This window comes from Ranitomeya imitator, chromosome 3, assembly GCF_032444005.1.
Source record: "Ranitomeya imitator isolate aRanImi1 chromosome 3, aRanImi1.pri, whole genome shotgun sequence".
In the NCBI taxonomy this organism is placed as follows: Eukaryota; Metazoa; Chordata; class Amphibia; order Anura; family Dendrobatidae; genus Ranitomeya; species Ranitomeya imitator.
Window position 1 is genome coordinate 101,711,697 of NC_091284.1, and position 26,325 is coordinate 101,738,021.

A 26,325-nucleotide genomic window follows, 5' to 3' on the forward strand; every position below is an offset into this window, starting at 1 on the left:
AATGGAAAGTTGAGTGGAAAGAAAAAGTGTGGTAGAAAAAGGTGCACAAGGAACCGAGATAACCGCAGCCTTGAAATGATTGTTAAGAAAAGGCCATTCAAAGATTTGGAGGAGATTCACAAGGAGTGGACTGCTGCTGGAGTCATTGCTTCAAGACCCACAACACAGAGACGTATCCAGGACATGGGCTACAAGTGTCACATTCCTTGTGTCAGCCACTCATGACCAATAGACAATGCCAGAAGCGTCTTACCTGGGCCTAGGAAAAAAAGAACTGGACTATTGCTCAGTGGTCCAAGGTGTTGTTTTCAGATGAAAGAAAATTTTGCATTTCATTTGGAAATCAAGGTCCCAGAGTCTGGAGGAAGAGTGGAGAGGCCACAATCCAAGCTGCTTGAGGTCTAGTGTAAAGTTTCCACAATCAGTGATGGTTTGGGGAGCCATGTCATCTGCTGGTGTAGGTCCACTGTGTTTTAACAAGACCAAAGTCAGTGCAGCCGTCTACCAGGAAATTTTAGAGCACTTCATGTTTCCCTCTGCCGGCAAGCTTTTTGGAGATGGAAATGTCATTCTTCATCAGGACTTGTCACCTGTTCACACTGCCAACAGTACCAATACCTGGTTTACAAACAACAATATCACTATCCTTGATTGGCCAGCAAAATCGCCTGACCTTAACCTCATCATAGAGAATCTATGGGATATTGTAAAGAGGAAGATGAGAGACACCAGACCCAACAATGCAGACGAGCTGAAGGCTGCTATCAAAGCAACCTGGGCTTCCATAACACCTCAGCAGTGCCACAGACTGATCGCCTCCATGCCACGCCGCATTGATGCAGTAATTGATGCAAAAGGAGCCCCGACCAAGTGCATTTACTAAACATACATTTCAGTAGGCCAACATTTTGGATTTTAAAATAATTTTTCAAGCTGGTGTTATAAGTATTCTAATTTACTGAGATAATGACTTATGGGTTTTCATTGGCTGTAAGCCAAAATCATCAACATTAACAGAAATAAACACTTGAAATAGATCACTCTGTGTGTAATGACTGTATATAATGAATTTCACTTTTTGTATTGAAGAACTTAAGTAAATTAGCTTTTTGATGATATTCTTATTTAGTGAGAAGCACCTGTACAGTATACATGTATACATGTATATGTGTATATATGTATTTAACCTGTCTTATGTATTTGTGTCTCAATAAAGATTTTTGGTCATTTATTCCCACGTTGGCTCTCCTTGCATAATTTTGTAAGGATTTGTGTTGTTCCTTTGGCGTTAGCTCACAGTGCCATACTGACAAATTAGAGTGTAGCCTTTTGAATTTGACTTGGATATTGGTACTTAATTGTGTTTCTACTGCATGCAGTTTTTTTTACAATTTATGTGAATAATTAGTATAAATTGTTTGGAATTTCTAACAATTTAACCTATTTACATTTTATTTGTATTCTGTAATTTTAAACATACACAGCATGAAATGCAAGAAATTCACCATTTCCAAGGCGCTAGGAAATGAAAAGCATTAACTCTGATTCCCATGTAATAGCTGGCCAATGAATGACGTCACATGTGGAGCCCAGCCTGAATTGCAGGACAATAAAAAAGTAATAAAAAAAAAAGTTTATTTTTTCAGAGATGCTGATAAAAAAAAATTCCCGCAGTTCAGTAGTATCCAGACTGTGATTACTATATGGGGGCTAATATTTTGGAAAGTACCAGGGTTTTATCATAATTATTTCAGGAAATATAATATCTATAACTAATTATGTTTCAAGAAACAAAAAACAAAATGTAAGAAAGTAATTATAGTAATTGTCTTTTATATGACTCAAGTTACTAGAATAATGGGGATTCTGCTGCTGGGAGTAAAGTCTTATTGATTTGGTCAGTGATTTTGCCGCGAAGACACTCATTGACAGTGCCAAATATTGATGTGACATCAGTGAGTAAAAATGCCCTTACACCGTCCACTTTTTACATATGACCGCTATCCGTTTTTTTCACAACAGTGTTTGAGGCTGTTCACATGGTCATGATTTTTTGCAGACTGGGTGTAATCGTGGACATATGTTCAATATTGATCTGAGTGTTGGATCAAACTAGACGATGAAAGTCTATGGGCCCGTGAAAAAATCCGACCACACTCTGGGGCCATCTGTGTTCTTTCCGTTTTTCACTGGCTAAAACTTATTTTAAAACTCTGACACTTATGAAAATCACTGATGATTCTCGGTCCGTTTTTTTGTGTCTAAACCCCCCCCCCCCCTGACATCTGAACGATTTCTTTGAGAGCGAACATAAGTCATCTCTCCCTATTACCCCGCAGACATCCATGCTGTATGTACATATATTTTCAATGGGGACAGCGGAGTAAGTCACTGTCTGTACAATTGCACCGCCGGTTATATTTGTTCTACATAATGTAGGGGCAATAATACTTGCCATGGGTGATATTCAGCCAATTCTAACCTACAGATATGATCCACATTAGATTATAAAGATTTGTTACAGTGGAGGTGTTCAATGTCTGATGGTTGCAATATGCATAGGCACCATCCACATGCCAGACTAACCTGTCCAGTTACGGACACTAATAATGCTCGTGCACAAATAGTGCAAATGGTGAAATATTGATATTGTCTGGCCAATTAGGCCTTCCACATTCCAGATAATTATTGGCAAAAATTAAAAAAAATCCAAAATGGCTGACCTTTTAAATCAGGCACCATGTTTGATCTTGGGTGGGTGCGTCTGAATTCATTAAGTAAGTCTTAAAGCCTTCTGTCCAGTCTAAATCTAAAGCTTAGCTCTACTGTGATACATAGCAGAGACTCTTTACTATGGATAGTTCCATAATGTTCTGTATGGCAGACACTTCTACATCAAGGACAGCGCTGTGTGAAGAGAATAAAGTCAAATGTCTTCTAACCAAATTCCAGTCCCCTAACAAGCTTAAACCTGACCCTTTGTATTGAAATTCATTCTTACTCTACGTTCACATATTTCCTTGCAAAATATTCACAAGTTGAGGAGACGCAGCACTGTACTTACCAGCAACCTACATATGATTAATGGCAATGCTAAATTACATCAACAGGTAGATCTCAGTGGTTAAGTGCACCCTGTGGCAATCATCATAAAAGACACGTTGAAGGCAGACTTCTATTTTTCCTAAGCTCAGTTTCTGCCCTTTTATCAGAAATTTACCTTAATACAAATAACAGAGCACCGGGATATCCATGCACAAAAAATGTCATTTGACTCAACATCAGTCAGTAGCTTGTGCAATGTTAAAGGGGTTGTCCACAACTTCTGCTCAATCTCTATATTTCTCCCATGTAAAATAATAACAGCCTATACTCACCGGTGGTGCCGGCGTTGTTCTAACGATGTCAACACCTGTTCTACCGGCGGTCGCGTGGAATTGTTATGCCACACAAGCCCTGCAGCCAATCAGAGGCCGCTTCCCTCTCACTTCCATAGGACTAAACTCACACCCAGAAGAAGTGAGAGCTGTTACTGCCCTGACTTCCTCTGGATGTCCGTTACATCAGAAGGAAGTGATGGGGAAGTGGCTGCTGACTGCCTGCAGGGCTTGTGTGAAATAACAATATCACAAGAGCTCTGGTAGAGCAGGTGCCAACATCACTAGAATGGCACCCGCACTACAAGTGAGTATAGGTGTTACTATTTACATGGGGGAAATGTAGAGATTGAGAAGGGGTTGTCCAAGTAGTGCTTAATCCCTTTAAATTGTCCTAATTCTCTTGAGTGAGATAATTTTCTTTGATAAGTTATTAGAGGGAATGTATCAGTAGGATCCACCCTAAATCGTCCATACGGGTATGAAGGTTGTAATAAGCTGAATAAAATGATACCTTAATATCTGCGATCCGATGTCTTTCTCCAGAGAAATCCACATTTTTAATAATATGTAAATGAGCTGTTACGATCTTTGGTCTGGACACAGATTTTGATGAAAATCTGACTTAAGAGCTTATTTTAAATGAAAGGAGACCAGCGTGAGACATGTAATGACTGACAGTCTGATCTCCTGATCTACATGTTTCACAATGGTAACCCCCTCTTTAACAGTCCATAGATCTTAACAGATCATTTACATATTAGGAAAAATGTGGAATTCTTTGGAATTAAATTTAAGATTGTAGATATCAAAGTATCATTTTATTCAATTTTCTATCACCTGCATGCACATATAGATGGCTTAGGAGGGTAGATCCCACCTTTTAAGATGGTCCATCATTTGTCAAGTTAGAGTTACTTGACTACATTTATATGAGCCTTCAGTCTATATTGCACAGAGTGACTAAGATAGTGGCCAAAAGTGATAGATGGATATGTTACATTCGGCAGCTTCAATGTCCACTGTTTCACCAGTTTACTGAGCATTCCAAAGTGTGTAGAGTTGACAATGGAAGTGAGAATACCTACAGACCCAGTTTTGAACATTTTAGTGGGAATACCTACAGACCCAGTTTTGAACATTTTAGTGGGAATACCTACAGACCCAGTTTTGAACATTTTAGTGGGAATACCTACAGACCCAGTTTTGATCATTTTAGTGGGAATACCTACAGACCCAGTTTTGAACATTTTAGTGGGAATACCTACAGACCCAGTTTTGAACATTTTAGTGGGAATACCTACAGACCTAGTTTTGAACATTTTAGTGGGAATACCTACAGACCCAGTTTTGAACATTTTAGTGGGAATACCTACAGACCCAGTTTTGAACATTTTAGTGGGAATACCTACAGACCCAGTTTTGATCATTTTAGTGGGAATACCTACAGACCCAGTTTTCAACATTTTAGTGGGAATACCTACAGACCCAGTTTTGATCATTTTAGTGGGAATACCTACAGACCCAGTTTTGAACATTTTAGTGGGAATACCTGCAGACCCAGTTTTGATCATTTTAGTGGGAATACCTACAGACCCAGTTTTGAACATTTTAGTGGGAATACCTACATACCTAGTTTTGAACATTTTAGTGGGAATACCTACAGACCCAGTTTTGAACATTTTAGTGGGAATACCTACAGACCCTGTTTTGATCATTTTAGTGGGAACACCTACAGACCCAGTTTTGATCATTTTAGTGGGAATACCTACAGACCCAGTTTTGATCATTTTAGTGGGAATACCTACAGACCCTGTTTTGATCATTTTATAGTCATTAGTCAACGATGACACATGAAACAAATATAGGCTATTCCAGAATAGACAGCAATTAGGGATATAAGTTTGATATAAAAATACTTAAGGTGATCTGTCATATCCACAAAAATCTATTAACCTTCAGGTAACGGAGGGATTATTCATATTCATTGTATTAAAATTCATACAGTTGGCTTATATTAAGGACCGCACTGGTTGCCCGGATGCCTGATTAGACGTACGTCCATTCTCTTTCATTGTTATACTGTATACATTTTTCATTATTTTTCTTGCTGCTCTTTGCCACTCATGTATTTAAATATGAACAATAAATGTAATTTTGTATGTAATACTAAAAGTGCTCGCATCTACGTATATATACCCATATTACTATAGAGGGCTTTTTGCCGTGCACCAGACAGATGAGCTGATTGGCTTGCTTTGCTCCTAGGAGCCTCTGACTTTCAGTCGTAGAGGTGTGCATGGAGCGTCTGCAGTTATCGCTCACAGCATTGTGAGCAGCGGCTGTAAGAATGGCCCAGCACATTGATTTACCGCTCGCTCTGCACAGATGTGCTGCAGAGCCAGCTGTCAATCAAAGTGCTGGGGCGGGCTAACAGTCGCAACTGACTGTGTACTGATTGGTCACTGTAACCTCGCCGGCACGCCTGTCTGAAAAGCGGTGGCTCCCGGGAGGAATAAAGTTAATTTTCTCCCAGTGGCTGGGCTTTCAGTAAGGCAACTGGACAACAGTGGAATGCTATTAACCTGCAGATTAGTCCTATATCTGCAGGTAAATCACATTTTGGGACATGACAAGTTCTCTTTAAAGAGGATGTCAAGATTATAAACCCAATGTCTATATCTTCTGATGGAATTTTAAGTTAATAGTAGGGGTGTACTCTCTGCAGGAACCTCTTCACTTGGCGAGAGTAGGCAGCTGTTACTAGGAGCATATCTTGCTCTGGAGGAGCCATTATGTCCTTTATTATGCAAACAACCTATTGGTTTATATGGACATCGTGTAATGCCTAATTTGCCCTGTGATGGCGCTGCAGGGGAATTCATTTCCTATTACCAGATTTACCTAGATCATAGCTGATCACATGAGGGTCCAGTAAGAGGACAGTCTGTGATATGCTTATTGTCAAGGATCTTTTCTAACAAGAAGAGAGTGTCTAAAGTAGAGAACACCTTTAAGAAATGAAAATGTCCTTCAGATTACGGTATAAAAATGGCTAATCATGTGAACCGACATGCTTACTGATACTAAACATCTTATGTACAAGATTAAGATTGGGTATACTCCATTTATTTCTGTAAACTCTCCGATGAACGCCCTTCATTAGGTTTGGCAACTCATCCGATTCAAATTTCATAAACGACTATTAAGAAAATGATTAGAGCCTTGAGGGACAAAGCCTTAGGATGAGTGAAGGAGGGGCTGAGGTGTGGCCCTGTGATACCACAAATTTCACCCTTTTGATCTTCAAGATTTATTGCCTTGTACTCCTGTGTAATTGTTTTAATATTGTAGCAGCACTTTGGCTGGACAAGCAACCTGGGAATGTTATGATGTCTTCTAATCAGTCTACATTTAGGAATATTCTTGTCAGTTGCACGCTCAAGAAATTAGCGGCCCATTTCTCGGTGTCAAGAGGTGCCAATAGGTCATTCTGATTTGGGTATTGGGATATAGGGCAGCAGCAACCTTCTGAATCAGTGAATTAGTAAATGAGAGCTCAATTTAACGCCAACATAGCTAAATAAGCCAACTGTTCTTGGATGTTTAGGTTAGACTAACTACTTACCATAGCATTGGCCTAAAGTAAAATGCCTGACTTACATTGGCAACAAGTGCGGCCAGCTGTATTCAGGATTTTCATAGGAGTAAGTAGAGAGACGCACGTGCACAGTCACCTGGCATAAAAAAGGGCTATGGTACCACAAGCAAAATGGGGGGTAGGGAAAGTTGCAGGACCTGTAGCTGGCTATGGTCCTGTTGGATATGCCATGATTGCAAAGAAAACTGTTGTGAATTCTGTGGCTGAGTTCACTTCTGTGGTCACAAGTGGTATTGCAGTCTCTGGGCTTCCTCCCTCAGGTGTTTTGGTGAGCTCGTTGGCTGCCTTGCTATTTAGCTCCACCTGAGTCTGTCTTCCTTGCTCCTTGTCAATGTTCCAGTGTTGGATCTGAGCTACTGCATCTTTCCTTGGGCCTGCTGCTCTGCTAGATAAGTGCTTCTAGTTTGTTTTCTGTTTTTTCTGTCCAGCTTGCTATTAACTTTTGCTGGAAGCTCTGAGAAGCAAAGGGGTGCACCGCCGTGCTGTTAGTTCGGCACGGTGGGTCTTTTTGCCCCTTTGCGTGGTTTTCGTTTTAGGGTTTTTTGTAGACTGCATAGTTCTCTTTTCTATCCTCGCTCTGTCTAGAATATCGGGCCTCACTTTGCTGAATCTATTTCATTCCTACGTTTGTCTTTTCATCTTGCTAACAGTCATTATATGTGGGGGGCTGCCTATTCCTTTGGGGTATTTCTCTGAGGTAAGTCAGGCTTGTATTTCTATCTTCAGGCTAGTCAGCTCCTCAGGCAGTGCCGAGTTGCATAGGTAGTGATAGGCGCAATCCACTGCTGCTTATAGTTGTGTGAGGATAGATCAGGTACTGCAGTCTACAGAGATTCCACGTCTCAGAGCTCGTCCTATTGTTTTTGGTTATTGCCAGATCTCTGTATGTGCGCTGATTACTGCACGCTGTGTTGCCTGATTGCCAGCCATAACAGTACAAGGAGCCACACCAATGATTCCCAATAGAGGGAAAAAAGAAATCCTGACATCATTTTTTTTTCTTAGCTCTGTCTTCAGTCTTTTTTTTCCCCTAGACATTAGAGTGCTTCAGGACACAGCTGTGGACATGGATATTCAGGCTCTGTGCTCCTCAATGGATAATCTCGTTGTAAATGTACAAAAGATTCAAGATACTATTGATCAGAAATCGATGCTAGAACCAAGAATTCCGATTCCTGATTTGTTTTTTGGTGACAGAACTAAGTTCCTGAGCTTCAGAAATAATTGTAAGCTATTTTTGGCCTTGAAACCTCATTCTTCTGGTAATCCTATTCAACAGGTTTTGATTATTATTTCTTTTTTGCGCGGCGACCCACAGGACTGGGCGTTTTCTCTTGCACCAGGAGATTCTGCATTGAGTAATGTTGATGCATTTTTCCAGGCGCTGGGATTGCTTTACGATGAGCCTAATTCAGTGGATCAGGCTGAGAAAGATCTGCTGGCTTTATGCCAGGGTCAGGATGATGTAGAAGTATATTGTCAGAAATTTAGGAAGTGGTCAGTACTCACTCTGTGGAATGAATCTGCACTAGCGGCTTTGTTCAGAAAGGGTCTCTCTGAAGCTCTTAAGGATGTAATGGTGGGATTTCCTATGCCTGCTGGTTTGAATGAGTCTATGTCCTTGGCCATTCAGATCGGTCGTCGCTTGCGCGAGCGTAAATCTGTGCACCATCTGGCGGTATTGTCTGAGAGTAAACCTGAGCCTATGCAGTGCGACAGGACTATGACTAAAGTAGAACGGCAAGAACACAGACGTCTGAACAGACTGTGTTTCTATTGTGGTGATTCTACTCATGCTATTTCTAATTGTCCTAAACGCACTAGGCGGTTCGATAGCTCTGCCGTTATTGGTACTGTACAGTCCAAATTCCTTTTGTCCATTACCTTAATGTGCTCTTTGTCATCGTATTCTGTCATGGCGTTTGTGGATTCAGGCGCTGCCCTGAATCTGATGGATTTGGACTATGCTAAACGTTGTGGATTTTTCTTGGAGCCTTTGCGGTGTCCTATTCCGTTGAGAGGAATTGATGCTACACCTTTGGCCAAGAATAAGCCTCAGTACTGGGCCCAGCTGACCATGTGCATGGCTCCTGCACATCAGGAAGTTATTCGCTTTCTGGTACTGCATAATTTGCATGATGTGGTCGTGTTGGGGTTGCCATGGCTACAAACCCATAATCCAGTATTGGATTGGAACTCTATGTCGGTAACCAGCTGGGGTTGTCAGGGAGTACATGGTGATGTTCCATTTTTGTCTATTTCGTCATCCATTCCTTCTGACATCCCAGAGTTCTTGTCGGACTTTCAGGATGTATTTGAAGAGTCCAAGTCTGATGCCCTACCTCCGCATAGGAATTGTGATTGTGCTATCGATTTGATTCCTGGTAGTAAATTCCCTAAGGGTCGTTTATTTAATTTGTCCGTACCTGAACACACCGCTATGCGCAGTTATGTGAAGGAGTCCCTGGAGAAGGGACATATTCGCCCATCGTCGTCACCATTGGGAGCAGGGTTCTTTTTTGTAGCCAAGAAGGATGGTTCGCTAAGACCGTGTATTGATTACCGCCTTCTTAATAAGATCACTGTTAAGTTTCAGTATCCCTTGCCATTGATTTCTGACTTGTTTGCTCGGATTAAGGGGGCTAGTTGGTTTACTAAGATTGATCTTCGTGGTGCGTATAATTTGGTGAGAATCAGGCAGGGAGATGAATGGAAAACGGCATTTAATACGCCCGAGGGTCATTTTGAGTATCTGGTGATGCCGTTCGGACTTGCCAATGCTCCATCTGTTTTTCAGTCTTTTATGCATGACATTTTCCGTGAGTATCTGGATAAATTCTTGATTGTTTACTTGGATGACATTTTGATCTTCTCAGATGATTGGGAGTCTCATGTGAAGCAAGTCAGAATGGTTTTCCAGGTACTGCGTGCTAATTCCTTGTTCGTGAAGGGATCAAAGTGTCTCTTCGGTGTGCAGAAAGTTTCATTTTTGGGGTTCATCTTTTCCCCTTCTACTATCGAGATGGATCCGGTTAAGGTTCAGGCCATCCAGGATTGGACTCAGCCGACATCTCTAAAAAGTCTGCAGAAATTCCTGGGCTTTGCTAATTTTTATCGTCGCTTCATCTGTAATTTTTCTAGCATTGCCAGACCATTGACCGATTTGACCAAGAAGGGTGCTGATTTGGTTAATTGGTCTTCTGCTGCCGTAGAAGCTTTTCAGGAGTTGAAGCGTCGTTTTTGCTGTGCCCCTGTGTTGTGTCAACCTGATGTTTCTCTTCCGTTCCAGGTCGAGGTTGATGCTTCTGAGATTGGTGCAGGGGCGGTTTTGTCACAGAGAAGTTCTGGTTGCTCAGTGTTCAAACCATGTGCTTTCTTTTCCAGGAAATTTTCTGCTGCTGAGCGTAATTATGATGTGGGCAACCGGGAGTTGCTGGCCATGAAGTGGGCATTCGAGGAGTGGCGTCATTGGCTTGAGGGTGCTAAGCATCGCGTGGTGGTTTTGACTGATCATAAGAACCTTACTTATCTTGAGTCTGCCAAGCGCTTGAATCCTAGACAGGCCCGTTGGTCGTTATTTTTTGCTCGTTTTGATTTTGTGATTTCATACCTTCCGGGCTCTAAAAATGTGAAGGCGGATGCTCTGTCTAGGAGTTTTGTGCCCGACTCTCCGGGGTTATCTGAGCCGGCGAGTATCCTCAAGGAAGGAGTCATTGTGTCTGCCATCTCCCCTGATTTGCGGAGAGTGTTGCAGAAATTTCAGGCTAATAAACCTGATCGTTGTCCGGCCGAGAAACTGTTCGTCCCTGATAGGTGGACTAGTAAAGTTATCTCTGAACTTCATTGTTCGGTGCTGGCCGGTCATCCAGGAATCTTTGGTACCAGGGAGTTGGTTGCTAGATCCTTCTGGTGGCCATCTCTGTCACGGGATGTGCGTGCTTTTGTGCAGTCCTGTGGAATTTGTGCTAGGGCTAAGCCCTGCTGTTCACGTGCCAGTGGGTTGCTTTTGCCCTTGCCGGTCCCGAAGAGGCCTTGGACACATATTTCGATGGATTTCATTTCTGACCTTCCCGTTTCTCAAAAAATGTCGGTCATTTGGGTGGTCTGTGATCGCTTTTCTAAAATGGTCCATCTGGTGCCCTTGGTTAAATTGCCTTCCTCCTCTGATTTGGTGCCTTTGTTCTTCCAGCATGTGGTTCGTTTACATGGCATTCCTGAGAATATTGTTTCTGACAGAGGTTCCCAGTTTGTCTCGAGGTTCTGGCGAGCCTTTTGTGGTAGGATGGGCATTGACCTATCTTTCTCCTCGGCCTTCCATCCTCAGACTAATGGCCAGACCGAACGAACCAATCAGACCTTGGAAACATATCTGAGATGTTTTGTTTCCGCTGACCAGGATGATTGGGTGTCATTTTTGCCGTTGGCTGAGTTCGCCCTTAATAATCGGGCCAGCTCGGCTACCTTGGTCTCTCCATTTTTCTGCAATTCTGGGTTCCATCCTCGTTTCTCTTCAGGACAGGTTGAGTCTTCGGACTGTCCTGGTGTGGATTCTGTGGTGGACAGGTTGCAGCAGATCTGGACTCAGGTAGTGGACAATTTGACCTTGTCCCAGGAGAAGGCTCAGCTTTTCGCTAATCGCAGACGCCGTGTGGGACCCCGACTTCGTGTTGGGGATCTGGTTTGGTTATCTTCTCGTCATATTCCTATGAAGGTTTCCTCTCCTAAATTTAAACCTCGTTTTATTGGTCCGTATAGGATTTCTGAGATTCTCAATCCGGTGTCTTTTCGTTTGACCCTCCCAGACTCCTTTTCCATACATAATGTATTCCATAGGTCGTTGTTGAGGAGATACGTGGCACCTATGGTTCCATCTGTGGAGCCTCCTGCCCCTGTTTTGGTGGAGGGGGAATTGGAGTATATTGTGGAGAAGATTTTGGATTCTCGTGTCTCTAGACGGAAACTCCAGTATCTGGTCAAATGGAAGGGTTATGCTCAGGAAGATAATTCCTGGGTTTTTGCCTCTGATGTCCATGCCCCAGATCTTGTTCGTGCCTTTCATGTGGCTCATCCTGGTCGGCCTGGGGGTTCTGGTGAGGGTTCGGTGACCCCTCCTCAAGGGGGGGGTACTGTTGTGAATTCTGTGGCTGAGTTCACTTCTGTGGTCACAAGTGGTATTGCAGTCTCTGGGCTTCCTCCCTCAGGTGTTTTGGTGAGCTCGTTGGCTGCCTTGCTATTTAGCTCCACCTGAGTCTGTCTTCCTTGCTCCTTGTCAATGTTCCAGTGTTGGATCTGAGCTACTGCATCTTTCCTTGGGCCTGCTGCTCTGCTAGATAAGTGCTTCTAGTTTGTTTTCTGTTTTTTCTGTCCAGCTTGCTATTAACTTTTGCTGGAAGCTCTGAGAAGCAAAGGGGTGCACCGCCGTGCTGTTAGTTCGGCACGGTGGGTCTTTTTGCCCCTTTGCGTGGTTTTCGTTTTAGGGTTTTTTGTAGACTGCATAGTTCTCTTTTCTATCCTCGCTCTGTCTAGAATATCGGGCCTCACTTTGCTGAATCTATTTCATTCCTACGTTTGTCTTTTCATCTTGCTAACAGTCATTATATGTGGGGGGCTGCCTATTCCTTTGGGGTATTTCTCTGAGGTAAGTCAGGCTTGTATTTCTATCTTCAGGCTAGTCAGCTCCTCAGGCAGTGCCGAGTTGCATAGGTAGTGATAGGCGCAATCCACTGCTGCTTATAGTTGTGTGAGGATAGATCAGGTACTGCAGTCTACAGAGATTCCACGTCTCAGAGCTCGTCCTATTGTTTTTGGTTATTGCCAGATCTCTGTATGTGCGCTGATTACTGCACGCTGTGTTGCCTGATTGCCAGCCATAACAGAAAACCCCTTTACCCCTTAATATAGCACTACAAAAATGCCTAAAAATGCACAGTGGATAGGACACTGGCTAACACAGTACCAAGATATATTTCTTTCCTGTATAAAAATGCACATAAATGTATACTTTTATTTTTCACATTTCCAGACATTGCAAAAATGTACTTTATACGTACCATACACTATGCAGTAACAAACCTGCATCTAAGACATTATTATTATGCACAATGTTTATGAGATACATGCTTCTTGCCACTAGAAAATGGCAATAGTAATTATATATTTTGTATGAAGATGTAGTTAGAATCAAGAAAATATAGAGCCTGTGAAACAGCCCTAGATGAAGGGCTTATAAATCCACCTCTTAAGATCTGATAACATCTAGGGCCCCACTGTGACGGGAAGTGTTACATAAAAGTTACTTGCAACCCAAAAAAATGTAAAACCTGAACATTTATAATGACCACGGACAAGATAAAGATCCCCAATTCACATCAGGACTACAAGATCCCAGGTACCTTCAGCTGCACCACATCTAATGTGATGTACTTAATTATTTGTACTAAATGTCCAACTGGGGGTCTGTATGTTGGGGAGACAGGGCAGAAACTGAGAACAAGTATAAATTCTCACCACCACACAATAAAAGAAAAAAGAATGGATCTACCTGTGGCCAAACATTTTTGTATGCCTGATCATAGCACCATGGACCTGAAATTACTTGTATTGAAAGGTAGCTTCAAATCTCAGAGAGAATCTGGGAGTATAAACTTATGACGACCTTTGACACACTTAGTGCAGGAATGAATGTGTCGCATGGATTTATGTCTTCTTACATCAATTAAGGAATTTGCTCCTCAGACCGTGTGGGGTCATCATAACAGAACCAGACCCCAATCAGAGGACAACAAAACATTCACTCCTAATCTAGGAACTTTCCAATATTTATGGACACAACTGTTTATCACTCTCCCATAATGACAGTTCTGTGCTATGTTGTGTATAAATATATGATTCTTCAGAATTTGTTTTAGTCTTTGCTTGATGAAGAGACCTGTGTAGTCTCGAAAGCTTGCAATTTGTTACCATCTTTTCAGTTAGCCATTAAAAGGTATCAACCACTGAGGACTCTCAATTCTAAACATAAAAGTTAGGAATTATTATGGTACAGGAAACTCAAATTTGTTGACCAGAGATTGTGTGCCAAATTTTACACCCAGAACATGAGTGCAGACTGCAAGTCAGTAGTTCTTGTCACCATGATCCTTTCCCAGCTGCTCATTATACACTGCCTGTATTCTGCACTGGGACCCTTGCAGAATACAGAATACTCTATGGCCCCGGTATGACATCAGGATAGGACCTATTAGAGGGGTTATCTAGATAAGACCCTTGATGAAGCTATTTATAATGCAATACCTGAACATAACGGTCATAGGTATTTCAGTAGTTACTATGTAAATGCTTTGGACTATTGCTCTGGTATTTTACCATATCACTTTTGCTGTAAATAATACATAAATTCTTTCTTTACCAGACTGTGTGTTCACCATCTCTTCTTCCAGCTGAGAAAAGTCGTTCTTTTCAGTTTCCATGTGATCTCATTAGCACAAGTCTGTCCATTAGTGTCTATGCCGAGTTTTCTTTCTGTGGTCAAGAGAAATATATTATAGGATATTATGGTTGTATAGATAGTGCAGTATCTCAGTGAACATATACAGAACCTTCATCCTGACATATTTTTTAAATTTGTGATGCCTATCATTAAAGAGGTTGTCCCACAAAAAATACATTTTAATCCATAGATATTGGAATAAAAATAAGTTCCACATTTGGATGTGTTAAAATTATTTACCTGTGCTGAGATAATCTTATAAATTCACCCCTGCTATGTACTGTGTAATGGCTATGTCTCACCGTGCAGGAACATGGTCTGATCATACCACATCTCCTGGGAAGGGGAGGAAGCAAAAGAGTATACAGACAGGACAGCACGGGATCACAGTGAGGTAAAACATTTCCCTGCCTGTTTTTAAACAATATTTTACCTCACAGAAAGCAGCATCTGTGATTCTGTGCTGTCCTGTCTATATACTATTTTTTGCTTACTCCCTTGACCAGGATATGTGGCGATGATCAGACCACAGTGCACAGCAGGGGCACATTTATAAGATTATCTCACAGGGACATTTTATTTAACATTTCCAATTCTGTAACTTATTTTTATTCCAAGATCTATGGATTAAACTGAACTTTGTTCATTGGAAAACCCCTTTTAGTTTATGGCTGGTAAATAATATTTTGGCCCTGTTGGTGCTCAAACTGTTGGTATTGTGTTCAAGGGAATCTGACAGGGTTCAGTCATTGTTGCAGCCATGCATGTTTTACTCCGAAATGCTGCATCATTTCAGAGAAAACATACTTTGAAATGTCTGCGATGGACTGTGCATCTTGGATGACTAGTCTGAGGTAGGTCTCTAGTTGCTTTTTCCCCATGCTGCTCCCTTTGAATGATGGATCTCTCCCTATATGTGTGTGTATAAATCTTGGTGTGCAGAGTGAGGAGAAGCCACCGGTCACTCGGACTAATCGTTCGAGATGTGTGATCTCCAGCTTGCTTTTCGGAGTACATTTTCCTGGGAACATTATATAATTCCAGAGAAAATATACATGAGTATGATAATGTAGCACGTGTACGAATCTCCTGTCATGTTCTCTTTAATCATAGGGGTAGGTCACATGTAGTGGAATTTTTCTTGCGGAAAATAAACCAAGGATTTTCAAAAAAAAAAAAAAATTGCAGTAAAATCCATGTTGGATTATAAGGCTACTTTCACACTAGCGTTTTTTGCAATACGTCGCAATGCGTCGTTTATGGCAAAAAACGCATTCTGCAAAGTTGTTTGCAGGATGCGTTTTTGCCCCATAGATTAACATTAGCGACGCATTGCGACACATTGTCACACATCGCAACCGTCGTGCGACGGTTGCGCCGTGTTGTGGCGGACCGCCGGGAGCAAAAAACGTTAAATGTAACGTTTTTTGCTGCCGACGGACCACTTTTTCCGACCGCGCATGCGCGGCCGGAACTCTTCCCCCACCTCCTCGCACCTCACAATGGGGCAGCGGATGCGCCGGAGAAATGCATCCGCTGCACCCATTGTGCGGCGCATCAAACGCTAGCGTCGGAATATCGGCCCGACGCATTGCGACGGGGAGATTCCGACGTTAGTGTGAAAGTAGCCTAACATGTATTTACCTTGTAGATTGTAAGCTTGCGAGCAGGGACCTCACCCCTAATGTCACTGTTTAAATTGTCTTAACTTGTACTGAATTTATTGTCTGTACATGTCCCCGCTTATTGTAAAGTGCTGCGGAATTTGTTGGCGCTATATAAATAAAAATTATTATTATTATTATTTACTTCAAATTTCACCTTCATTAATTGAAAAATGTGGAATCTATGGTGAAAATTGGCCACAAAAATTAACATATAATGGATTTCAATATCATCAGTGCAGATTTATTTCCACAGCATGTGGATGAGATGTACAAAATCTTATCCACTTGCTTACTATGGTACTCAGCTGTAGATTTTGGGCCACAGGATGGCCCCAAAAAGTCGTTACTCTGACTGATCCAAGCATTTTGCATTTGGAAACAAAATGTTCAATTTATATTTTATGTTCCCATATTCATAGTGTTGATGATAATACCGCCTAGCAGTGGCGTAACTTGAAACCTGTGGGCTCTTTTGCAAAATTTGCAATCGGGCCCCCAATTATCACAGATTTTTAATAGTAATAGTCATTTCCTATGGGGCAAAGAGACCTTTTGGGCTCTCTAGTCTCCAGGACCCAGGTGCGATAGGGTAGAATAATGAATTTATAGTCTTCAATGTTTAATATGCATTTAGGATGTCTTTCATTCTATAATAATTGGGTTATGGAAAAATGATTGATGACTATACACAAAAGTTGTCATCAGTTCCACCAGGTTTTACAAGCAGTGGTAATTTTCTGTCCTTCTACGTGTTGATTTTAACACTGTAATCAATGAGATAAGAGATGAAGAACATGGATGTTATTCATACCCATTTTTCCACTGACACCAATATCAGGACCTTATGGAACATCCATGTTATTTCCAATGAACAGGAAAATGTTGAATGCTATGCTTTCCTGCTCATCATAAATAATATCCAGAACTGGGCTGAACAATTATTTTTTGTCAAACCTGAATCCCACTGAAATTCATTGAATTCGTTCTGATTTTAGTTCCTTTTGTGGTCAATAAATGCTGTGAATAGTCTTATTCTCATAACAACAAAGCTCTTCACACATATAATCTATGCAATCCTCAACATTAAACATGAAACAGAAAGAAGGAAAAGTATTGGTAGTATGGAAATCACAGGATTGATAAACATACATGATAATGATATGCAAATAATGAAAAACTGGAAACAAAATTTTCAAAACAACTCAATTTATTCAGTATGATTGCCACATGCAGAAATACATGCACTTACACTCCTAGGCTACTTGGCGACTACTGTACATTATGCCACCCCACATCATAATTTTAAAAATGGGACTGGTGTGATGTTCTCTCATGAAGCCCTTTTCATGACGTTTCATGGCGTTTCACATGTGGTCTCCAGAAGGAGGTTGGAAGAAAGATCTATCAATAAGCAATAAATCCAGATTTTGACTTAGATGCAATGATACCCAGAGATTAGTCTTAAGACTTTGTGGGCAACGCATCGAAGAAGCCTTAACAAGGGAACGTCACACCGATCCTACTCCTAGGACTATGGTGTTGGTGGCATAATGTACTGTAGGGATGCCTTGAGTCCTCATTTCATTTACACTAACAGCTTAGTGTGGTATTGATTTGATTGTTGGACCAGTGATATGGTCATATCTCCAAAGTTTACCAGGAGGCATTTTTCAATACAACAAGACCCCATTTTGTTTGTGCTGTTGTGAGTTGCCTACGTGGCTTAAACAAAACAAGTTCCCGTGGCCTGCAGAGTCTATGCACATCCTGGACAAAATGGGTCAGCAACTGCAAAGGGAGTTGCCAGCAGCGGAACTTTATGCTTTTCCAAAATGCATGCAGTGTGGCAGAACATTCCTCCGACAACGAGTAATAACTTCATTGATAGTAGCCAAGTCGTATAAGTGTAGGATTTTTGTAAGTGGTGCTCATACTCAATGTTGAAGAAATCGAGATGCTTTCAAAATGTTGTTTCCATTTTTCATCATTTGCATAACATTAACATTTATGGGCATCCAATAAATTCCCTAATTACACGATTTTTCCTTCTTCGTGTTGCAATTTCAATGTGGAGGACGGTAGTTTGTTACATGACTAAAATAATAAAATGATATCGAAGGTTATGGTTTGGGTAGAAGTTTAATTGACCCTTAGGATTAACCATGTAGTTGCCTCAATAATCCTTACTGTGCGTGTTCTTTTCCTACTTTCTAGCTGAAGGTAAGTCATAATCAGGGCCGGCATTGGAGGAGGGAAGAAACTGGGCCATTGCTCAAGGCCCCCACTCCACTCAGCTTTTACAGCAAATGATACATTGATAATAGCAGTTCTGCATTATCAGTGTAGTTTCTGATGTTGACACTGCTTCAGGGCCTTTGATGTAATGATGGTCATGAGACCATGATGTCAACACAGTTCCTGTACTTTACGGGAATCATCAAGAACTGAAGAGGAGACAGCCTGGTAAGCATTATATACTGTATATATATATATATATATATATATACATATATATTAAACTGTATCATGCATTGTGTGTTAGGGCTAGCGGAACGCACCAAATAACTAGAGAAAAGGAATGAGGTGCATTTGCAGCCCGGGGTCCACTGTGCAGAGATGGTATCTGCTGCTAAGCAATGACGGACTATATGGCGGTACAATGAGGATACACACGGGTTAGCTTCACCCTGTGTGATAGAAGCAAACCCTGTTGCGTCACAGGGCCACAGTACCGCACGTAACAAAACTAATAATTAAATAGCACGAGAGTGCGAGCTGTGCCGTACTGGCGGACGCCACTAACCACCCAGACTTGGGCTAAAGAAGCGCTCTGATGGCGCGTGGCTCCGTACTGGCGGTCACAGCAGTAGAGCTATTTCGTGTGTTAATGCTGTGAGTTCAGTCGGGCGCTAGATAGCAGCCATACAACTTACGCGAACAGTCATAAACAAGGGATGGGTTTTTTAAGGAACGACTTGCACTCATCAACACACACATGATTACAAATGTATACTAGCGCATGGCCGTGCGTCCATGCAAACTTTTTTATAGCTTCAGCATGTACAGGACCTTCCCAGAAGGACCAATGGGAGGCTGCCACAGAAGTTGAGCACCTTCAGGACCTTCCTGGAGGACCAATGAGATCTGCTGCAGTATCTGAGCATGTGACCCTCGATCTCCAATGGGAGATCTTGCACTGGGCATGCTCAGAAGGGGAAAAGCAGGACTTAGTCCCAAAAGCGTCTGCTCGCCGCTGCCCAGCACTGGCTTCAATGGCAGAAGCAGGAAAAGCAGCAGTAACCCTTTGCACAGATTGAGACTGAGCAAGATGCTGGGACCGGCGTCTCCGCTGAGCAGGTTCCACTGCGGCTGATGCAGAATGAGAGACTGCAGCAGACATGGTTCGAGATTCCCCCTGTGCAGCGGCGGGAACTCGACTCCTAACATTGTGTGTGTCATGGATTTGTGAGTGTATCATACATTGTGTGTGTGTCATGCATTGTTTGTGTATTATGCATTGTGTTTGTGTGTCACACACTCTGGTGTGTGTAATGCCTTGTGTGTGCATTAAACATTGTGTGTATCATGCATTGTCTGTGTTATTATCATGCATTGTGTGTATATCATGTGTTGTGTGTGTCACATACTGTGTATGTAGCAACCACATTTATCAATACCAGCGGTGCAGACGACAGTTCATAGGTGTAAAATGTCGGCAATCGCCATACGAATGGGCAAAATGCTGCTTATTCATTAGTTGTGTGTGTGTCATGCATTGTTTGTGTTTATCATGCCTTGTGTGTCATGCATTTTGTATGTTTATCATGCATGTGTTTATCATACATTGTGTTGATGTGCGTGTACTATGTATTGTGTGTGTCATGCATTGTTTGTGTGCATCATACATGTGTATCATGCATTGTGTGTGTGTGTGGGGGTATCATGTGTTGTATGTGTCATATATGTGTAACAACCACTTTTATCATTACCAGCAGCGCAGATGAAAGTTCATATGTATAAACATGTCGGCAATTGCCCGACGAATGAGCAAAATGCTACTCATTCACTGGGTGGTTGGATTGTTTACACCCGCACCAAACTCAAGGTCAAAAACAATTTTTTTTTTACCTTGAGAAAGGTGCCAAAACACGTTGGCACTAATAAAAACCTTATCTAAAGGTCCAAGGCTCCTGATTTCTTACAGTGTAGCCTGCCTAATGTGATTTTCACAATTGTGGTAACTATGCTAAGATAGGTATAGACGCCTCTTCATATGAAAAGACATTTCTGAAAAAACCAGTCAGTAGGAAGTGAGCTTATCAGAAGGTCCAGTATTGGGTTGCACTGTATTGCAGTAACTCCAGAAATGACCAGGTATTACTATAGCTGTTGGATTTGCATCGTTCAGTAGGAGCACAGTGAAGTCTCCTCTGCAAGATCTAGTATAGGAGGTAATAGACGCACCCAAGCCCGGTGTCTGAGCTAGCCCGTCTGCCACATACAATGACACCAATTTTAAAAATGACTCAGAGGTGAAGGGTTTATTATGTTTATTATAGGTCTTGCGTGGAGTCCATTACAGTTCTTCTTCTGTATCCATTTGCTAAATCTATGATTGGTAAAGTGAAATTCCGAGTGCCTTTTCTCAACTCTGCTCCATAATACTACATCTACCTGTAGATTGGCTTCTGGTGATAAATGACTGTATTGCTTAATCTCTTTTCATGGAAAAGAACCATATCAATAAAAGTATGTGCCTGACTTGTGACTTAAGGTAATGATGTCGAAACATATTGTTCTAAAACTAATTTATGTTTCTTGATTTCATTTTTCAAGGTAATCTCGTAATATTGTGCATTTTTCTCTGTATTGTGCTTTACATTAAAAAGCAAATTTCATTTATGAAAATGCTTAAGTTCTACTGTCAGATTCTGTGTTTTATGATAAATATTAGCCAACTTCCCTTAATAATGTACCACTGTACGTAGAGGAAGTTTATCACTTGGCAAACTACTTTACGTGAATAATGACTTCTATGTCACGCTTCAGGTGCCCTTGATGTTCAGATTGGAATCTAGATAAAATGCTTAATTTTATTACTATTATGTTAAGCGCTGTGAGCGGACTGCAGAATGATTCTAAGGCTCTGTTCACATTAGCTTCTGCTTATGATCGAGGCATTATGGATCTATATTCAGATTATAGTGAACCAGTTACATCCCAGTGACTGATGATGAGGATCTGTCAACTTTCCAGTAATTTACAATGGTAAAAAATAGCACTATTCCTGCTATCAAAAAATAGTAAAACCCCTGGCAGAGAAGAGCTTTTGTGAATAGTGCCAATGAAAAGAGATCTCTATCTCAATAAAATTACAATTTAATATATATTTTGTGCAAAAGGTATAAAATCTGTTAATATACAAACATGTCATTGGAATATACAAGAATCCGGTATCGTGAGATATACCACCAATGGTACTGGAATTTCAAAGATGCAAAGGAAGGTGCTAATTTGTTCTTAAAAGTTTTACAAAATTGGCATCAGTTTGTGCACTGTTGACCTTTCCAATAATATTGGGGTGTAAATCAGTGATTCAGGGATGGTCATGAAAAACAGAGCGCTATTACGAGTCTTCTGTCCCATTCAAAGAGTGGCACTTGACTAGTTGGGAAGGATATGATAGATATCAAACATTTCGTCTTGTTCTGGTAAAATCAGATTGTCATAGACATGAGCTCTAAAAAGCATTACCCTGTCCAAACCACACAAGGGTCTGTTTTTCTCCTCCGACCCTTATACATGTGCATACAAACATATGAAACATGCACAATTATACTGTTGCCGTTTTACATCATGGTGACAATAATAGACTTTTACTTAATCATCTATCTTCTATATTACTTTAAGAGGATTATGTGTCTCTTTCTTCTCATCCGATGCAAAAAAAAAGTAGATGTTATAGATTATCTTTGATTTTTATGAGTTGTGGACCAGTGTCGGACAAGGACCAACCAGTTTCCAACTCCAGGGCTCCACTTTTCGAATACATGCAAATGTGACATTATCATCAATCATCAATATATATAACCATGGACTGGGTAGATTGTTAAATGAGTAAGATGCTTTGTTTGTCTGTACATAGTGATTCCACTATATTGTGCCAAGTACTGCTCATATAAGAGGGTTGTTGTGACCCACTCTTGCCCAGGGGCCCACAGGAGGATTCTCTCGTTCTCCTGTGGGTCAGTCCAAGCCCGGTTATGGCAACTGACTGTAAACTTAACTCACAATACATTTTTCTTATCAATTTTCATAAAACCGATATGTGACACTGATAATAAACAGGAATCATACAAACAATAGATTCACAGCACCAAAAATATGGAAAGGGAAGCGTAACAAACCATTAAAAAACCCAATATGTAATCCATGGTTATTTAGCGGATATTCAAGGATGGCCCCTAATTATATATTGATAGATTTAAAAGTATCGCTTTCCAGTGAAGCTAGAAAGGGATAAGACATGTTATCAAGATTTGTTATGACCTATGCAACCGTTATTTGTTGAGATGGCTAAGGAGGCCGGGGAACAAAACATTCTGGCTACAGGCCAAACAATTTCAGACGGGTGCAATGAGGAATTTAAAAAAAAGGAATATAGGGGAACAAACAGAGTGTAAGGGAAAACTAACCAAGGCATCAATGCGGGTGAGTGTAGGAAGAAAATTTATCATTTTAAAGTTTTAAGAAATAGCAAATATCAGCATGTAGAGAGCATGTCCAGAGGGGTTAAAGTTAATTAAAATGATCTATCTTTAAGTTAAATCAGCTGAGGAATTATAAGATTTGGCAACAGTAAATATCAAAAATCATCTGAAGACTTTTATCTCACTCTGTTATTCTATTACGTAGCGTTTACAAAAAAAAACAGAGAAACGTTCCATTAGTGTCCCCATTGGAGAGATGGCAAATGATGAAAATGACCTCCGTTCATTCAGCATTTGCTGCTTTTATTAGACAGAATCTTGTAGACTGCTATTCTAAACGGTAAAAAAAACATTCCTACATTTGTTTTCAAATTGGATCCATTAAGATTACTTAAAAATCATCCGTCGCAAAAGGAAGCCTTGAATCTTTCTAAACATTTACAACCCAATGGATTGTATTGATGCCAATTAGTTGGTGCATTTTTCATTGTCTACTGGAAATCTACAACCAGTAATGTTTGTGACCAAAAATATAGTGTCGGTCCACATTTATTATTAATTTCCAAAATATCAAAGGAAGGCCTCTATTTATTTGAGTCCAAAATAGGTGATGAATTAGCGGCACCAAATCCTTGATGGTGTGCAGCTGGTTTGCACCTCTGAAGCCTGTATGCATACATCGGTCAGCTGGCGGAGTACAGATGCCCACCAAAAACAAATGTATATGCAATGTCCAGGAGAGAAAAAGGTGGAACTCACCGTCCGTGACCCGTTGAAGTGCAATTAGCGTGAAATGGCTGTTGTCCTAAGAAGCTCTTCCACTATTCTCCCTCTGTAACCATTTTACAAGATTGAATAAAGGATTCTTTTAACCTGGAGGGTGAGTGCTACCTTTTTCTGGACATTGCTTTTACTTATTTGAATGATTTAATAGGCATCAAAAGATCTGATACAAAAGATGCAAAAATAATTGCAATCAGGGTGCATTTCTGGTGGTTTGTACCAAAAACTATCATTTCTATGGTCAGCATCTTATGACTACTATATAACAACAAGTTAGAGAAGAGATCGCCAACCTAAGGCTTCCAGCTGTGAAGAAGCTACAGCAACTTGCATCACAACAACCAGAACTTGTTGGAAGACTGTTTTACTGTTTAGTACATACAGAGATAATGATTAGCACTACCATCACTAAACTGTAGATTACCAGTGCCGTCAACCAGATGGAAACCAGTGCCGTCAGTTCTAGGAATCTCAGTTTTTTTTTCTGTCTCTTAATCTATCACTAGACCATGTATAGTGGCTTGGCTACAGAAAATTTGCAATGATGATCTTGACTCTAAATCAGGATTTCATTAAAGCACGCTTTATCAGCTAATATGAAAAAAATATTGAATTGTTATATCTCTGAAATATCACTACAATTTTAATTGATGCATTATTATTTAAAATATTATATTTATTTAAAATATACCCATTTTTCAGTTGTGATGACCGGAGAGACCATCACCTACAACTAGAAAACATATAATGGCTATTATTTGGTAATGCCGGTGTTTCTGCTTCCATCGATTTACTTGCTGGCATAATAAATCAGAGCCATCCACGGGTTACAGTGAGATATGACTCCTTACACTGACTCTTAGTTCATAAGTTCAGTTCCAATGTTGCTGGAGGCTCTGATTCTACATTCCAAGATCTGCTCATCTAGACCTTGTTACCTTTAATTCCAAGTACCAAAACTTTGTCTATTTGCTTCATGTACCAAAAAGTTGTATTGTAAGCTATAAATGTCTACTTAAATATTCATGCTTCAAAACATTGTGAAATTGCGAATGTCATTCATTTAAAACAAATCAGTTTAATGTTTATACTGTGATTCTACAATTGATAAATTTCGCAAAACCAAAGAAATGAACTGGAGTATAATTTGGCATATGTGCAATGTGTAGGAGCACGTTCACACTGTGGCCATTACAAAGACAAAACTCAAAAAAAAAAGTAAGTCGTAATTGCTAAATTTAGTAATATTAGTAGTGAAAAAATGTACAAAAGTTACATTGTGAAAATTAATTTAAAAAAATGTAAAAGAAAAGAAAAAATAAATTATGAATTATAAATATATAAATATAAAAAATAAACTAAACATATGTAAATAACTAATATATTAACACATCTACAAGGGAAAAATCTGTTAAATTAAGTCTTACCTTATTTTGTCTTCCTATAGTCAGTGTACTGTGCACCTTGCAGTGTACATTGCAAAGTTGGAGATTGCTCTTGAGAATCTCAAGGGGAGAAGATGTGTAAATAATGTATTCCAGTAAGGAATGTCACTTAGTCTTTCCTCAGTAGTAATAGCTGGGCTATAGTAAAGGCCTTGTACTTGTACTCTTCTTGATTTTGGCTTGTACGCATGAGTTGCAGAAAGCGAGTGGAAGATGTACGTTGTCTCCTGTTACCTTCCTAGTGAAGCACAACAGCGTACTGCGGCTGTAGCCCAGGAATTAGATCAGGGAATATGACAGAACTGAAGAAGATTCAGGTAAAGGGAAAAAAAAGCGTGTTGAAATACATCTGAGATTACATCAGTTGAAATAAGGCAGGCAGATGGCTGAGTGAGCCAATTATTATATCAGCACTTGCTTGCCTCGGGCAAATCTGCATGTAATATGAAAAAGTGACTAAGGTACAGGTTCTTCAAGCTGTACTTCAAGAAAAACTGTATATTTAATGCTGCGCACCAGCCATCACGTTAAAAAAAAAGCACAAAACTTTTCTATTATTTTCCCTAAAACAAAATTGTGTACAAATATGTATTGTGCCAATTAGAGTTTTACAAGTTCTAGAAAAATAAAGCCAACTTTTATTTTTTTTGCAATATTTAGGACCTTTGCATTTTTTGCTTAGTTCTAAGACCTTCGAGACCTGTGTTGACCATCAGCTAAAGACACTGAAGGTCAATACAGCTGAACATTTACAGTATATTCATACGTAATCAGACATAACACTAAGGCCGGGATGACACGAGCGTTAATTCTCTCATGCTAGAAAATCGGCTTGATTATGCTAATGACAATCCGATCTAACTCTGATCCAAGTTTGTCAGCTAAGTGTGATCCAGTTCTCTAGGATGAGAGAATCGGAGCACAGGTGAGGAGAAGATGGAGAACTTTATTTCTCCATCTTCTCCATTGTCTGAATTTGTGGATGTCGGACTGCACTCCACAAATATCCTATCCTAGTGCAGTCTGATGTTTTAAACGCCCCCCGTAGACTTGATTGGGTGTGTGTCATCAGATTTGCAGAGCCACTGGCATCATGCTTCCAATTTTTTTCCACAGATTCGGTCTGTGGAAAAAAAACACAGATTCGGTCTGTGGAATAAAATCACAGATCTGCACTGCCCCATTATACAACG

At 40.5% G+C, this 26,325-nt stretch overlaps 1 protein-coding gene across 1 annotated transcript in view; it reads right to left on the reverse strand.

Annotated features, from left to right (window-relative positions):
- The window catches only part of FOXN1 (forkhead box N1), a 97,088-nt gene extending 71,641 nt beyond the window's left edge, over window positions 1–25,447 (reverse strand). The window contains exons 1-2 of the mRNA XM_069761237.1: window positions 25,115–25,447; window positions 14,447–14,559 (exon numbers count right to left, since the gene is read on the reverse strand). Of these exons, the coding sequence (XP_069617338.1) occupies window positions 14,447–14,507 (61 nt within the window). The 5' untranslated portion in view covers window positions 14,508–14,559; window positions 25,115–25,447. The remainder of the gene's footprint in view (window positions 1–14,446; window positions 14,560–25,114) is intronic.
- Window positions 25,448–26,325: the final 878 nt, after the last annotated feature.